At 51.7% G+C, this 17382-nt stretch overlaps 1 protein-coding gene across 4 annotated transcripts in view; it reads left to right on the top strand.

Annotated features, from left to right (window-relative positions):
- The window catches only part of SEPTIN9 (septin 9), a 145804-nt gene that overhangs the window by 29726 nt on the left and 98696 nt on the right, over window positions 1–17382 (top strand). Inside the window, exon 1 of one of the 4 annotated variants that reach the window (XM_030014681.2) lies at window positions 9479–10660. The exons of 2 other annotated variants lie outside the window; for them this stretch is intronic. In XM_030014681.2, the coding sequence (XP_029870541.1) occupies window positions 10639–10660 (22 nt within the window). In that variant the 5' untranslated portion in view covers window positions 9479–10638. Of the gene's footprint in view, window positions 1–9478; window positions 10661–10952; window positions 11102–17382 lie in introns of those variants that run through there. One more of the 4 variants, XM_030014677.2, reaches the window with a different exon arrangement.

The following is a 17382-nucleotide window of genomic DNA, read 5'->3' on the forward strand; positions in this document are numbered from 1 at the left end:
GAATCCTATGCTTTGTCTCAGTTTGTTTTTCTTTGGCTGCAAAAGCAGAGTTCATATCATGCATACCTGATGAATGCCCTGGAAAGAGGGAGACACTGGGTTAAAATAGTGTTTGAGCATCTCACAGTTTAACAGGGCTCTGGCTATACGAAGAGATGCCACAATTATTGGTACAGAAGCAACTTCTGATGTCCAGCACCCTGGAGGTGCCGAGTTAAACCTAACCAGGGCCCATTCAGTGGAAGACGTGGAGCTGGGCTCACTGCTGGGTCCCTCTATACACGGCATTGCTAGTCGTATCGGTCCTCGCCCCCGGCAACTCGGCTATGGGCTGGCTTGGGCCTGTGGCTCACCGTGGACAGGAGCACCATTCTGGGGTGCAGCCTGATAGTGGGAGCTGGGAGGACCTTGGCTCAAGAACTGGAAGGACAAGAAGGATGTCTGGGGCTTGGCACTGTCCCCCCTCAATTAGGATATGGGATCATACCCATAAGGTCAAGTTTTGTGAGTGGTTTGGAGGCTCTGTTCAACATGCAATTAAATACGGGCAGAGAAAGAGGGGAGGAGTGGGAAGAAGCCCTTTGTAAAAGGCTCCATCAGAGTTCAGAATTGTGGCCCCTAAAATGCCACCATCGCCTGATGTGGGTAGATAAGGGCAATTTTTTTCAGTGTTAAGAACGTCGTGTCAGGGAAGTTACTCCCATTTTGCTCTCCTACAAATGAACCTGATGACTTTGAAAGCCAGAAATATTTGCTGACATTTGCCATCCGGAGCAGTGATGTGTTCCCCAGCCAGCCAGAAAACAGCCCCAGAGCAGTTGGAGTGGAAGAAATCGGCATCGTATTCCTCTTGGGCAGCCAGCTGTGCTCTGTACTTTGATTTGTTTCCAGCCTACAATTCAGTTTTTGCTAGGAGGAAGGAACTTCCCTGGTGGGGATAATGCAGGAGGGTCCAAAAAAAGGTAGAGTTTACCGATTTAGCTAAACCAGCATGTTTTTTCTGTGTAGCGAATGCAGGGAGGAGGATGCCTTCCAGTTGTGTTGCAGCAGAACTGCTCCAGGATCAGTGCTATTTGTGGGTCAGGTGCTTTGTTCATGAGAGGTCCCAAAGGGTTAGGAGGGGAGCAGGTGCCTCAGCTTTCCTGTTTCAGCCTTTGTCTGGCTGCACGGCTGCCTGGAGCCGGCCCGAGCAGAGCAGGGGCATGCTGCCAGGGCCAGCTGCAGTCCAGGGCAGGCACAGCTTTTCCATCCAAAAAAGACAGGGCGCTAGCGGCCCCACTTCTGCATCATCAGCAGTTGGCTAAAGATCAACCACAAGTTGTCTCAGTGCTTTTTGGAAGCATAGGGCATAATTTAGAGGCATGAAGCTCAAGGCCAGCTATCTGGGTTGCATTAGAAAGGGGCACTCACTGATGTCATGAAACCTTCGTCAGGGCAGTTTGTCTCATTCTGTTTAAATACTTCTCTTGGGTATGAAGCGGAGGGAGTTCCGTGCCAGGCTGTTTGTGTTTGTGCCAGCTTGAGCCCCTTGTCCATCCTTTAGGTTGACGGTGGTAGACAGAGGGGCCAGAAGCCACAGCGGGTGGACAAGTGAGATGGTTCAAAGGTGTTGGTTGTGGTGTGAGCCTGGGAGCTTCTGCTCGGGGCACAGGCTCTAGGACCCCATCAACCACGATGGCACTGCACTGCCACTCTGCCCAGGGTACCCAGGATGTCTCTGCAGGAGCTGGTAGCTGGGATTAATAGAACTGGAGAGAATATAGTCTTACATGAAAATTTCAACAAGACATGCACAGATAGTTCTTGTCTTATTTTGCTTTTCTCTGGTTAAGCCTTGCATTTTCCCTTTAGTAGTTATTGATGTTCCCATTTCATAGTTGGGGGAAATAGAGCAGCAGAGAAGCTGAAAGCTGTGCCTTTTGCATTGCCTGTGAATCTGGGGATCCTTCCCTATGGGCGCTGAAATGGAAAGATGTGTGGCCGGTGGGTGGAATTGCTGAACACACATAGCTGTGGGCATAGCTTAAATTGGCATCATCACTTCAACAGGGTGAACAAGATTTCAGCAGGGTTGACTAATTTGGGATGCTCCGAATTCATGCAGTGAGTTAAAAGTAGTTGTGGCAATAGATCTTGCTGGTTCCATCTCTTGATTTAGTACCTTGCCCTGAGGACCATCTTTCCTCTTTATGCCTGGAGTCTTTAAGAGAACAACTTTAGAAATTGGTTTATGTGAGGTCGCAGGTTAACCAGAATAGTGGAACTAAACAAAAGAAATGTCAAAAGCCAGGGGCTCCCTAGTCGAGCGTACATGATTACCGTTACGTAAGCTAATTCAGAGTGCTATAAAAACCATTAGGTTTTTGAGGGTTTTTTTCCCCCAGGGATATGCTGCCAGAATTGTCACACATCTCCTGTAGTTCAGACACGGGTACCCCCACTACACAGCATAGCCCTTTGTGTAATCGTGGTATCTCAGTAAACTGAGTTTGGGAACCCCTCCTGTAAAGCTTGGTCCAGACCTTCAGATTATCCTAACCTTTACTGCATCCTTTTTTAGTTTCCCTTTGCCATACTGGGATCCAGGTTGTGAGTGCAGCACTTCTGGTCCAGCTGGAAGCCATGGGGATGCACAACATCTCTTTGCAGTGTGATGTTTTTAGCACAGACTCTGCCTTTCACCTTGACAGAGCAGCAGAGGGGTTAACCAGAGACTTGTGGTTGCAGCCTCATTGCTTTGGATGTGTCCCTAGATGAGGTCATATGAATTTCTTTGGGCAGCCTCTATTCCCCTTTGTTTTAAGCACCACAGTGGTCACCCCAGCTGCACAGATCTCTGTGCCAAAGAGCGTCCCCATGCACATGCACTGCTTGCTCTCCCTGGGCTCCCTAGTGACAAGCCCTTATTTGACATGTGTCCTCTTGGTCTTTTTCATCACGAGGGCGAAGTAGCAAAGGGTGAAGCTTGGTCACCAGCCAGCCTGGAGAGTCCTTTCTGCAGCAGCACAGCTCCACGATTGTGGCTCTGCAGGAAATCCCAACTCCAGGCAACAAGAAGTTAAAGTGAAAAGGCTGCTCTCGATTCGGGTGCTTGGTTTCCTGCAGGGAAAGACGAGGATGGTGCTTGCATAATGCAGACATGTGGACTCGAAGCTGCCTGGGAGAGTCTGGTGGGGCTCCCACGTGCTTCAGGCAGAGATGTGCATTACTTACAGTGAATGAGGGTATGTAGGCGCTTGTGTGCACAGCTACAAAATTAAGGAATAGTGATAGGTGCCATGGGCCTGTTTGCTATTGAGGGGATGTGCCGAGCACTGCCTTGTCATCCTGTTCCTTTACAATACCCACGATTCATCTCCATTCTTATGTATAGTCTCTTTTAGTCCCAAAAGGCTACTGGACATTGCAGGTGAGTAGGTGGATCTCTTGATGCTTTCTTCATACAGCATCTGGCACTATGGGCTCTGGTCTGAAGAAACCAGAGACAGTGAAATATAAATCAGTAGTTCAGGAATGACCAGGAATTTAATGCTCTGTAATGTTTGGAGGCTTTAGCTGCTGACTGGGTTTTAAGATAATCATCTTCCTTGCTGGAATGTGGTATGGGTTTGTTAATGAGTGCTGATGAGGTCCACAGGGTTCCCTCGAGGAAGGGGGATGTAGAAATGCAGAGTGCAAGTCCTCTGGGACAGGAGCAGTAGTCCTTGTGCGAGGTTACTTGTCGCCTTGGGACCAGGTGTCTCTGGAGTAAACTTCTGACACCCTTTCAAAAGAACCTCACAGCAGCTATGGCAAAGAGGAGGTGGGAGAGCAGTGGAATATGGTTTTATCTCATTTGTCTCATCCCGTTGTGAAGGATGGAGGAAAAAACCCCACAGTCCTCTAGAGGAGAGCACAGTGCCCTGGGAGAGAGAAGTATGTTCGTTATCACCTCTGTGAGGGGCATGGCCATGCTGGGATGTGGCTGGCCCAAGGTGCCTGTGCAGGAGCTGATGGAGCAGGCGGGGGGGAGCCCTCCTGGGGCTGGGGAGTGAAAGGACCTGCTTCCAGCCAAGGTGTCGGTGGGCACTGGAGGAGTGGGATAGCTATGAAGTGTGTGTGGGGTGGTGTCTGGCACCTTTCCCCTTAGGAACAGGGAAAAAATGAACTGAAGAAGGAAGTAGGGCTGGTGTGTCTTGACCTGGTCTCTATGTGCTCGCTCATGCAGTGCTGGTTACCTAAGCAGCTGTGTGTGGTCACATTTCTCTCGGTTGAATACATGCGTCTCTCTGTGGTGTTTATTTTCTTCCTCTTTTTGTTGCTGAAATGTCAGTTTGCAAATTGCTCTTGGGCATGTTGGCAGAGCAGCTCATGGCTGCTCAACTTTCCCTCTTCCCCTCAAAGTCTGGTGTCCCTCCTCACGTGGGCAGAGGCAAATTCCCGAGCCCTGGCTGCCTACCACAGGCATCCTCTGAGCCTCCAAGGCCGGCACATCCAGTAGTGGCTAGTGTTTACCAAAACCCCTAATTGCACCTTAGGCAGAGAGCACAGATTTACTCCTTGCTATATTTATCTTGTGTCTAGGACTGCAAAAGAGGTGGGAGCGCAGCCTTTCATGCCCTTTGTTGCAGAGAGGTGACTTGTTTGTAAGGCAACTCTGCAGCTGGGCTAGTGGATAAAGTACTGTAGATGTTCAGGGCTGAGCATGCGGTCTCTCTGCCGAAATTTTGGTAGCCATAAAAGCAATGCACAAGGTCCAAGGAAAGCACCGGTAGGAAGAGGCATTCCTGATTGACTGACTGGGTGGAGCAGTCCCTCCTTGGCTTAAATTTCTTGTAGTTTAATTTCTGGTCAAAAGCATGTTATGATGTTCAGAGAAGTGTCAGGCCTGGATGATTCAGCTGCTAAACAAAAATAGGGTTTGCTGCCCAATTCTGAAGCATCTTCTCTCCTTCAGTGGATTGGCCCTTCTTCAGCAATGGGGACTTAAGGCAAGGTAAGCCAATGGGGGTGTCCTCTGGCTGCATCACACCAAGGCAGCATCTCTCTGTTGTGTTGCAGTACAGTAACACAGAGAAATCCATGCAGAGAGAGCCCCTTGCCTGTGGCTGCCCCACAGACAGCAATATTTTGAAAATCCCTGTGTTTAGGGATTCATCTAAAGAGGGTAAAACAAAGATCTCAGCAGGTCTGTCCTCAGATGTGGTCTGCCCTCAACACCAGAGGAGCTCCTTCAACACACACAAACAGAGCGTTCCTTCCCACGAGCCTGTGCTGCCTAGGCATAATGTGTCTAGAAATTGTGCAGCTTTTCAGCTGGCTGTGGCACTGGTGATGTGCAGGGCGCTGGACTCGCTGTGCCACGGCTGGGGTGGCTCTGGGGCTCTTTGGCGCAGGCTGCTCTGAAGACAGTAGAGGGGAGCAGTGTGTAATGCAACCTGTGCCTCTGCCTTTATTTAATAAGCCCAGAAAAAAAGGCAACTCCCAAAGGTATTTGCAGGGCTTGGTGTAATCTTCTTTCCTTTAATCCGCCTGCTTATGAGACCCAGGTAGTAACTGTCTTGAAGACTTTGCTCCTCGATGGCTCCTTCTGCCAGGTAGGAGTTGTTGCAGTGACCTGCCCGGGAGGCAGGAGGGTGCAGAGCAAATGGCCAGTGTTCAAAAGAAGAGCAAATACGGTAATGCTGTCGGGAACCCAGCTTTCCCCCAGCAATTGCTCAGTGGAGAATGACCACAGACCTTCAGGTACAGAGTAACCCCCCTGTTTTGGGAAATCAAGTAGTGAGTAGGGGAAGAGTGAGCGTTGAGAGGGCAAGACTGATGGTAGAGAGGAGGAGTCCGGGGAAAAAAAACATAAGTGGAGGATTGTGGAAGAGTTAACATTTATGTGAGGCTCCCTGTGCTCTCTCAAGAGGGTGCGCGTCCAGTCCTCCTGCCTTGCCTTTTGCTCTGCACTGCCAGCTGCTATTAATACTTCAGCAGGAGTGTTAAAGCACGAGCAGAAAGCCCAGGGAGGATATGCAAGGGATTTCCGGCAGTTTGAGGCTTTCAGGCAGAGAGGTTGAGAGCCAGCACGGAAAAGAGTCCTAACAGGGGCTCCCCTTAAAGACACGGGATGGGATGGAACAGAGCGAGACTTGGCGTGGGCATCATCTCAAGGGGCTGTGTGGGCTCGGGGCAGGAGGGGAGATGCGCTGCTGCTGGTTTAGCGATGCCCTGCTGCAACTGTCATACATGCTTCTGGGTGGTGATGAACCCTGTGTCCTGGGCATGGTGTTTGGCTTGGGAAAAGTAATAACTCAGGAGGATCTGTGTTTCCCTGTGTTGAACAAATGTAGCTTTTCATAAGAAATGATCAGGGAGGGTCAAAATAGTGCTTGGCAGCAGATGTGGAGCAGCCAAGAGCTGCAGTCCAGGGCAGGGCAGCTCCGTGTCTGCCCAGCTGGGGAGAGGGATGGAGGAGTGGGGAGGAAAAGAAAAAATAACTGGCAAAGAGCAGGACAGCAACATTCAGAGGATAAGTACTTTCCTTGAAAAGAGGGGGATCTCCTTGGGTTTTGTTTGGTGTGGAGTTTTTTTGTTTGTTAGTTTGGGGTTTTTTTTTCAAATGAAAAGGAGAATTTTAGCTGGTGTTTTCTTTCCTCCCCATCCTCAAGGCTCATATAAATGTAAATGAAAGGTTCTTGGAGCAAACAGTCAGCAGAGGCTCAGATATTGTCATCTGCTGGCTGGGTCCAGCCTGGGGGTAAATGGCATAGAGGGAATATAATGGAGTAACACTTGATTGCACTGTTTGAGTTTGGACCTGTATTTCCTCATGTGAAAATGCTTCACTGAACATAATTTGGTTTAGGTGTGCTCCGCTCTGCCGCTCTGTCTTCTTCCTCTGTACTCTCTTCCCAGCTCGCCAGCGCTGCAGATAGCTGAGCTTGTGAAAGAACCAGTTGAATCCCCATTTTTCCTGCCTCTTCAGGCCCTGGAGGTCTTTGGCTGTTCTGGCTGCTTCCCTGCACCTTTGTCAATGCAGTTTGAACCTCTGATCCCTGCACGGACTTGCAGGGTTCATCCTTTCCAGCTCGCTCAGCAGTAGGGCTGGGGTTACAAGGTGATACCTGGCTGTTTTGCAAAAAGCCTGGTAGAAGTGGCCAGCTGTGACTATGGGACTGCATTTGTGAACTAGGTAGAAAATAAAATAACTCTTCTGTTGGCTCAAATGCCACGGGGACATAATCGCAGCATAAACCTAGAGAGGCAGACAAGGAATTGCAAATAGGATCTGCCTGAATACCTGCAGGCATCAGTACCACGGTGGCCGCTGCTGTGGCTGGTGACAGTGTCAATACTCCTAAATCCCCCCCTGGCTGCCTGCCCACTGATGTCCTGGGCTCTGTGGCATATCCATGGTTGGGGGTGAATTTGTGCTGTCTTCACAGCACCTTCCCTGCTTATCTACAAGTTCGTGCACAACAAGCAGTTTATTGCTTAGCAAAAGGCTTGGGCGTTGCTGGGCTAGCCTCGGGAAGGTGTGAGAGAGATAAAATTCAAACTGAGCCTGGAGCAGGGTTTGGTTTGCTTTCTTTCTTGTGATTTCCTTCCTAGCTTTCTCTGCACCTGGCAGTGCTTCCTGCTGGCTGCCACCCGTGGTGATGTTTAAACCTGTGAGGTGGGGCGAGGGAAAGCGTGCACCCCTGTGCCAGCCTCGGCAAGTGCTGGGCGGCAGTGGAACAAGGCTCCTGCTTTGTTTCAGCTTCTTGTTTGGGTTTATCTTTATGGCAGATAGTGGTGGTTTCCTAAAAGTTGCTCCTGCCTCTTCCCTCTCCTCGTGGCTTTGCCAAAAGACAGCCCTGAGGGGCCTTGTACCCCAAAAATAGAGCCCCAGCCAGGGGAGAGTCTTTTCTGTCCCCTTCCCAAATCCTAGATGTGCTTGATTTCCCCCCAACCCTTTTAACAGTAGTATTAGAAAATGCAATATATATTATCTTTCCCTATATAGACTTGTACAATGCACAGACCACCAAATACCCATTTAAACAGGCGCGTGGCAAGCTTCTCAAAAACCAAGGAGGGTGGGGGACCCCCAGCCCTGTAACAATGCAGGTCACTGGAACTGCACCTTTAAAGGGGGCAAGCCTTGATGCTGGCATCGTGGGTACGGCGTGGCTGAGCTCCCCCCTCTCTCAAACACAGACACCCCAGTGCCACTGCTACCTGCGGCAGTGACAGGAGTGCTTTGCAAGCACTGCTTCAATCGGAGACATGGGACTGCACCTTTAAAGTGAAACCATTAAAACTTGCTTGAAGTCTTGAAGTTTGAATGAGAGCATCTACCTGGAGGTTTTATGAATTTAAACTTCAATTGCATTAATCATCGTTTGGATTCACTTCCCAGAGTGCCTCATAGTGATCTGCCCTGTGAGAAATGATGCCTTTGCTTTGTCCCTCCTAATCACCTGGGTCTTGATGGGTTAAAGTCTACAAGCTGAAATGTGTGCTGCCCCTATCCCTTCTTCCTTTCCATTCACCTTCTTCCTTTCTTGATACTTCCCCTGAGCTTTTCCCTTCCTCTCCAGCGTGAGGAGCTTGGCAATGAAGGCTGCTCAGTGGAGGCAGCGGAGTGGATTTTGTGCTGCATGGGGCTGAGCAGCTCCCCTGGGTCCTTGCTTTGTGTTCGGCACCTTCGAGGTCTCGGGCAGGAAACATGGTTTCAGACTGTTCATGGGAAAACATTGCTTATTGTCCCCTCTCTAATGCCTTAGGCACTGGCAGCAGGAACATGCAGGGCTTTAATAGCAAATAGTGAGTGAACAGGAATCTATACCTCCCTGCCCAGGGAATAACCTGCTGGGGATTAGAGAGAAACTTCCGTAAGGAATGGACCATCCTGGGGCTGCCTCCCACCAGCTTTCTGCTATCTGATGTGCAGTGGTTGATGCTGGCCTGACCCCACTGCTTGACATTAGCTGTGTTCCTCCCTCTGGTGTGGTGACAGTGATACTCCATCAGCTGCTGTTTGGGGGAAACACGCATTATTGAAAAGCAATGTAGGTTCAGGCTGTCTAAAGGTCCCAGCAGTGCCTGTAATGCCTGGAGTCTTTCCCTGGAAGTTTATTCATCCAGCCAGGAAACAATTTATCCTTCTGCCCATGCTATGGGGGGAAATGTCAGGCTCTGTCACAGCTATCACACTTGTGATTTCCCATGTGAACTGTGAAAATTTTGGGGCAAAAAACATCACGTGTACCGTGCTGAGCATGCGAGGGTTCTGCCAGCACACCTGGCCTGCGTAGCAGTTGTGCCTTCCCTGCCGGCATCTGCCATCCCTGCCTCCAGGCTGCCAGAGGAGTGCCTGGTTTGCCAGCTCTGGGAACGGAGGCTGTGCCCTTGCATCTGGCTGGGTGACTCAGGCTCCGCACTATCAATAGGAATCGGTGGCGGATGACCCGGGAGGGTCGCACGGGGCAGTTTGGGCAGCGCTGTGCCCGCAGGCGGCGCAGGCAATGTCTCAGCAGAGGTGCTAACGCGGCGTCCCCGCTGCCTGCCCTGGCCGCCGGCCAAGTGGAAGCTTCTGAGCAGACCAGCCCATCGCTGCAGCCGCGCATCCCTCCATCCCAGCCAGGGAGAGGAGGATCTGGTGGCGGGCTCCGCAGGGCTGCTCTGCTCCCTCTGCACTCCTGTGCCCTGCCTGGGCATCACTGGGAAGGAAAACTGCTCTTAAATCCCACCTCCGCTCCACCGTGGGACCAAGAAGACCAAGAACTTCTACCCAGGGCAGAGAGTTTCACTATCGCTTTCGGGCTGGCTGCAGAAATCCTCCCCTTATTGCCGTTTTGCAGTGGGGAGGAAGGCGAAGTGGGGGCTCGGTGCCAGGGCTGGCGGCGAAGCTCTCCAGTGGGTTGCACAGGGCGAGTAAACATGTGCGGCGCTCAGGTCCTGCCTGGTAGCAGCAGCAGCAACCCATGATGCTGTGCTTGGAATGAAGTCAGCCTTCATCAGCCGAATAGTTTATGCATGAATCGAAACTTCAGACCTGGCAGGGTGGGGGAACGCGCAGGATCAGTGCTCTTTTAAAATGCTGGAGCCAAGGAAGGAGGAGGGGATAGAGGAAACAGCAGGAAAATAAGACTGGGGAAGAAGGGAGAGATTTGAGAAGCTGGATGAGTTGTTCGCTCTGTTATTGTGAGGAGCCAAGTTCCTTAAGCATCTCCTGGTGGATATCAAGAGGGAGCTGTAGAGGCTGGAGCTTTCCCCTGGACACTCGCATGCTGTAGCTTTAAGACTGTTTCACAGAGGACTCGGGATTTCCAGTTTTCCTGCGCCTGGTGGAGTATTTCAGGGAGTTACAGGATTTTTCGGGTCATGCACCCCCCTTTCCTTTTTTCTTCCTCCTTTCTCTTCCTCTCTTACTCTTCCATTTCATTTCAAAGAGACAAAGCTACTTTAGTTTGGAGCACAAACATATGATCAGCACATGGAAATGTGGTAATTTGGATGCATTCATGATTGCAACAGATTGAAGAAATTAGACCAGACAAAGAGCTTTTTTTGGAAGAGGAGGAGGAGGAGGCAAGGCAAGGAGGGAGGGAGAGTGGGGGAAAGAAGGGGACGCCACCGAAAAAAGGGACGGCCGTGACACGCGGATGCTAAATATATCCCGTAGTAATGGAGAGGGACCGGATTTCAGGTAGGCTATTGATCTTTTAATATATTGTATTCTGCCTGTGCCCTCTTACCTTTCCAGCAGCTTCTGCACTTTAAGAAGAGAAACAGCCACGCTCCGAGTGGATTTCAGCCGATTCCTTTATTTATTTCTTTTTTTGCAACGCTTCCTTTCTGCATTTCTTTTTTTTTTTTTTTTTCTTCCCCCCATCCTCCTGAGCCCTCGAGACAGAAGGTGGTTCCAGCAGAAGGCGGGGGGGGGGGGGTGAAGGGGGAAGCAGGGGGGAAAAGAAACTGCTTTCTAGGTCTGGATTTCATTTGAGTCTCTCGCTCCCCCCTCCCCTGCTCCCATGTGCCGCACGGCGCGGAGGGATGAATGCTGAGCCTGTTAGCTCAGAGCTGCAAGCCGGGAAGAGGGAGGAAAATAGCCGAGCTCTTGGCATGGAGACGCGTTTCTGCTCTGAAGGTTGGCTCCTGAGTTTGTGTGTGTGTGTTGTGGTTGAGCTTTCCCTGCTTGCCAAAGTATCTTCCCCCGTCTTTTGCCCTCCCATCCTGCCTGGCTGGCCGGGCAGGAGCTGCCTGCGTGTCCCGCCGCTGTTCCTCGTGCGATGCCAGAGCCGGTGGTCGGTGGCCCGGCGTGGGCTTCACCTTGCTGGCCGTGTGTGGGGGCGTTCGGGTGGGGAGGAGGATGGAGGGGGGGGTAAGCGAAGGAATGAATAACTTCATTTAATTCCTCAGCTTCCCTGCGAATTCCACCTAATGGTGCATTCCTGAGTGGTTCCAAAAACTGTTCCCGGGTACGTCCAGCCGTCGGGGAGCGGTGTGGCAGCGAGCTGCTGGTGGGATGGCCGCGACTGTAACTGTTTGCAGGGAGAGGGGACGGGCGGTGTGGCATCACCCACAAGGCTTGCTCTCCGCATGCATGAGCAGGACGGCGGGGATCAAAGAGGGAGAGCGAGGGAGGGGTTGTCTGTGCCAAAATCGGCAGCCCCGGTGTGCTGCAGCCCAACGGCGGGTCTCCCTCCTCCCGCCCCTCGTGGTGTGGCACAGCTTGCCCTCCGCCGGCATGGCAGCCCCGGAGAGGCACGAGGCCTCTTCTCCTGGGCGTTCCCAGCCGGCAGCTGGGCACTGGCGCTGGGAGGGAAACCACAGGGATGAGAGGAAACGCTCAAGCCAGGGTGGAGCGAAACTGTGGCCAGGGAAAGCTGCTCCCATGGCTGGCCCGTACCAGACCCGCTGGGCCCTGTCCGAGGACGTGCTGAGAGCACCCGGTGCCCCTAGACGAGGACCTACCTGCAGGAGCATCCTCCGCTCCCCACTGCCTCTGGAGAGCGCAGATGGCACCTTCCCGTCCCTCTCTCCATCTCTCTTGCTTGTGCTTTCTCCTCTGGTTTGAGCCACTTCAAAGCATTCCTGAGAGCTGCTCGTAACTCAGAGCCTGGTGGGTGTTTCGGCAGCACAGGGCTTTGGGCTGGAGAGCCTCTGCTGCTGCGTGCGGGCCTCTGCTAGGCAGGGACAGTTTGGTCCCGCTGCGGTTTGGCCTTTTGCATCTCCTGTCACACCCTTGGTGCAGCGCTGGGTCCCTTCCCTCCACGCAGAGGCGGTGGGGGGCTTTGCAAAGGGTGGTTGGTGAGAAAGGGGACTCCCTAGTGATGTGATCTGGGGCTCTTTGTTCCAGAAAAGCCTCCAAGGTGGGTTTTTCTCAGCCTCGAGCTGCACATTGTGTTCAGCTGCTGCGAGGAGCGCAGAGCCCTTGTGCCCGGGCTGGCTGTCACCCGCTCCCAGGGTGTGCAGCACCCAGGGACCCCATGGGCAGGAAGACCCTGGGCTAGTGTCTTTGTGCAAAGATGCAAGAGCTCTTGCTAACCCCCGGGAGCACGTTTGCAAAACGCTGATGTCCGAGTGCGTACGTGTTTCACTGACCTCTGCTGGAACCGGCTTTTCTGTGGGTGGTTCAGATGCGGCTTTGCTGCGGGCAGGGAGGCAGGCAGCAGGCAGGGCACGTGGGTGTGCTCGGTGGCCTGGGCCAGGCTTAAGTAAGCGTGGTGTGTGCCTTCACCTAAGGCGGTTGTGCCCGGGGGCTTGGTGTGGGATGATAAACACGGCTGCTCTATGCTCGCTCAAGCACGAGTGTGTCGCGTGCTGCGTGGGACCCCAGAGCCGTGCAGGCCATCTCGGTAGTGTTTCTGATACGCAGCTCCAGCATGAAATATGGGATGGGGGAATAGATGAGCCGAAGGGCTGGTCTTGGGTCTTCTCCGCAGGTCCCTGCTTGGAGGGGTCAGCGCAGGCAGGGAAAGCTGCTCAGCCGTGGCAGTGTCAGAGGGAATGCTAAACCCGTGCATGGGGACAGAGCAAAACTGTGCTCAAGGAGATTCTGGGCACAAAAGTGACAATATCACCAGGTCATACAGTTGGCTCCCAGGTCTGTGGCACAGCATGGATTCGCAGGGTGAGCTGCTCGGCTCGCGCTGGTCCTGCCGCTGACAGCATGTGAGCGGGCTGTGCCAGCCGATGTGCTCCGAGGGTCTCGCGGAGCCGTGGGCTCTGGCACTGCCGTGCTGGTGGAGGAGAGGAGCAGGGAGCGGAGCTCGGCCTGCCCTGGGCTCCCCCCCGCCGTGGCCGTGCAGGCAGCGCTCCTGGTGCAGGCAGCGGGACAGCCGGGGCTCTGGCTTTAGCGACTAACCAAAAGATGACTCAGATGAAAGCAGATCTGTGCAGCGCTGGGGGCTGCATCCCAGGCACTGTTCTGGCCCTAAACATGCTTTTAATTAATACTCTGCTGTGGGTGGGAATAGCTGACTCCTGAGCTGAGCGTGGGGCTGCCGGATGGGGCAAGGGCACCCCAGGGCGGGTGGGAATTGGGCCTGGCCTCTTCTTTGAGGGCTTCTTTCCCACAGCTGCTGGAGCTTGGCATGTCCTGCGGGGTCTCCTCTGCCCAGGGAGAGCTCAAGCTTTCTTGCGCACAGCGGTGTCCCCTATCCAGGATCCCGTCTCCCCCATGCTTCAGGGGAAGGCATTCAAGGTGCGAGGTGATGCTGTAGGTCTGTGCCTGGTTCACTGCCAGCTCCAGGGTAGCGAGGGTCTCCCTCGATCTCTGTGACAAGGCACCAGTCTCAGGTGGTGCCTGTGGGTGCCAGTATAAGAAACGCAATCTCATATAACCTGCTATTCCCTTTTAATCTGGTTAAACTCTCTCTCACGCAATTCCGCAAGCTAATACTGCGTGAAAAGCCTTAGCTCTAAATTAATTGGTTTCCAGGCATCCTTCTCCAATGGTTTTGGGGCCAGGGAGCTGTGCTCTGGGGCTGCTCTGTTCCTCACATCTGCCCCTTCTCTCTGCCTTGTCAGATTGTGTTGGTGGCAACAGCCTGGAGATGGCTCTCCTGTCTTTCGCTAGCAGATGGCTCTTTTGACTAGTCCAGATCTTTCTATGAAGCCTTAATCTTTAATGCCATGGGCCCTCTTACCTCTTCTTAAATGAAAAGCAAGGGCCTGCAGCACCCCAAGCAGTGGGGTTTTGGTGACTGCGATGGTGGGGTGACAGGACGGGTGCAACCGTGATGAGAAAAGAGGTCTGATCTCCCAGGCAAATTAGTAATGTCACTTTTGAAATTGCACTGTGAAAACTCATTTTAAGAGTTAACAAATGATGATGAGTAGGTGATTGTAACACCTGACTGCAATGAGTGGCATATGTTAGGCAGGGCCCAGTAGCAGGCAGCTGAGAGTGCTGTAGGTGCATGCAATCTGCTGAACTCCAGAAAGAAGGATGAACTCTTTATTAACCCATTGGTGATCATTCTTAATCTTTCAGTTACATATCCACTATGGATATGTTTGTGTGTGCATATTCGTACAGAGTTTAACATGGTTTTATACATCATGCTATGCACCTAAATGATCCAAGCAGCAAGGAGACAGCCCGTTTGCAGCGTGTGGCTTGCAGAGGCTGTGCTGGCAGCAGTTCTTAGACTAAATGCAACAAGACAGCATCTTCAGTGGTCCTCAGAGCCACATGGGAAGCACCATGTGCCTGGACTGAGCAGCAGAAAAGGAAAGTAGTGACCCTGTATGTGAATGCTGGGGGTGTGAAGCTTTGTTGGGAGGGAATGTGCTTGTTTCTGCTTTTTTTTTTTTAATAAAAGTTAATCTATACAATGCGTGTAGCAGGGCAGAGGTGTTGGGGTTGCTTCTGATCACTCTAGCTATCTTTTCTGTTCTCAGGTTTCTTGGTGTCCCTGTTATTCCTAGGAAATAGCAGATAAAAGCCTGACATGTTTCTTTTTAGTGGTCTTCTAACTATACACCTTCTTTTACCAAATGTTTTTCTTTTTCCTCTGACTTGCAGCACGTCGCATGTGTGGGATACCAGCTCAGGCATTTACAGTCTGGATGGTTCTACCTCCTGTTAGATCCCACTGCATTCATCCAGCCCTGGCACCCAGGAACACCTACCTGCCTGTCCTGCCTTTGCTGGTGGCTGTTGGTCTGCCCTTAGCCCTCCCTTCTGCTGTCAGCGTCCTGCCGCTCGTGTCCCTGCCTGGTGCTGACCCCCATGGTTTGCTGCAGTGTGCGATGCCCTGTCCCCCGAGGCCATGGGCTTGCATGCTATGCACTGTAAAAACTACCTGCAGCTTTTTTCGCCCAAGTTTTTTGTTCAGGCACTTACCTTCATCCCAGATGTTCTGTAGTAACCTGTTGTGACTGTGGGTTTCGGCTCATTTACTAGTAGGTCCGTGCAGGCCCTCTCTCAGGGAAGGGTTTGCGTTTCATGAGGCTGCGGAGTTGCCTCTGCAGACAGTTGTGTTCGCAGCATGCTCCGTGCTGCTCCCAGCCAACTCTTGGCTGCCTGCTCCTGCCTGGCCAGCGGATGCATTCCCGCAGTTGTCTGAGGCATGTCAAGGTATAAAGTATTATCCATTTCCTGATGTCTGCTCTTAAATCTGCTGGAATTTCTGCTCATCTCCATTAAATACAATCCCATTGTGGGGCACAACTCATCTCTCGCCTGACAGCACAGGTAATGCTTCTCGACACCGCTCTGTTGAACTTGGCTAACCCCAGGGCAGGAGCTCCTTTGCTGCCTGCCCTCCTGCTTCGTGCTTTGCTGGATGACTCGGAGCCTCCCAGCAGAGCGATTCCCATGCTGCTGTGGCGAGAGAGGACATTTCTCATGCGAGTCAGGGCGCTTCCAAGGTCCAGCATACCATAAGGCTGAGTAGGAGCAAGTACGTAGTTAGGGAAGTATGTCTGGGTCAACACATGTCTTCAGTTGCCTTAATGATCTCAGAAGCACAATATCTGTGTCCTGTTGGCTTCTCTACGCGGTACTTGCAGCTGTAACTAATGGACAGAATAATTTGTTAGAGAGCAGTGATGCCTCATGCTGTGAGTGTTGTAGTCGGGCTCGGGGCTCTGCAGCCAGACCCTGGCATCATACGGGCAGTAGGGAAGGTCCTGATGGGCAGCGAGTCCCATTTTAGGAGCAATCTTATACCTGAGAAAATTTAGGTGAAATTTCTTGCTCTGCCCCAGATTTTCTGTAAGTCATTGGGAAAAGGTATTTGTGCTCCTATTACCCTTTGATTTTTGGTAAGGATCTGGTGTTTGGGTCTCTGTGCTGAAGCTCTCTGTAGGCAAAGGAGGGATTGTAGCAGTGCCTGCCTGCGTGGAGGAGCTCAGAAGTGCAGCTGGAAACTCCAAGCTGTTCTTACACTGCAGCAAAGGGAGTCATGAGTCTCTGAAGTGGGCATGTGCATGGGATCTGAAGCTGTTCCACAGGGACTACTAGTGCTTGATGGCTACTCTGAACAGCTGATGGAGACAGTATCCATTATATATATGCTTAACCAATATCCATGGACAATGACCCCTTTACACTGAGTTTCTTGGGCTATGCCCACTACTTTTTCTCAATGGTTTCTGTTTGCAAGGGCAGCTTCCTTCCTCAGTACCAACGCTGAAAATTAATTTCCCCATGGTCATCTCTGTGTGGGATATGGCACCCCCTCTGCCTCTTCTCTAGCACTTCAGGCTGCTGTTATATTTATTTGTCCTGTGCTAGCACCCGGGTACTGCATCCCCAGCACAGGAAATCCGTGAGCCCTTGCTGCTGGATGGAGCTGCTGTTTGAGTGGCAGGTGAAGTGAAATAGCCCTTCAGTGTAACATTCAAAAGAGTGATGGGATGCTGATGCTGAGAGTGTTGTTAGAGACTTATAAACAGCTCTGTTTTGTGGCTTGGGCAGAACGGGCATGATTTTACAGGTGAATAAAATGCATTAGTTTTACAAGCAATAATCACGCAATAAACCTGAAAGTGGGTTTTTTCATAGAATCAAAACAGCCCAAGTTGGAAGGGACCTCAAAAGATCACCTGGTCCAGCCATTCATGGGAAAGAGAGCCTAGATGTGATTGGACACGGTGCTAGATAATCTCATCTTGAAAACCTCCAGCAGTGGGGACTCTACCGTGTCCCTGGGAAGGTTGTTCCAGTGATCGATTGTTCTCACTGTAAAAAATGTCTTTCTTGAATCAAAATCAAGATTTTTTAAAAATCTTTTTTCCTTGGCCTGCTCTATGTCCGTGTGAAGTTGGTACAACATAAACAGGTCTGTATTAATTTTGTGATTACATCATTACCAGATAACTTATAAACTAAAGCAGTCACTCTTGGAGCAAATTCTCGTTTCCAGTGAAGCCAATCTGGGGAGCGATAAGCGTGATTGCTCGGATGCAGGTTTT

Source organism: Aquila chrysaetos, chromosome 5 (assembly GCF_900496995.4).
Source record: "Aquila chrysaetos chrysaetos chromosome 5, bAquChr1.4, whole genome shotgun sequence".
In the NCBI taxonomy this organism is placed as follows: Eukaryota; Metazoa; Chordata; class Aves; order Accipitriformes; family Accipitridae; genus Aquila; species Aquila chrysaetos.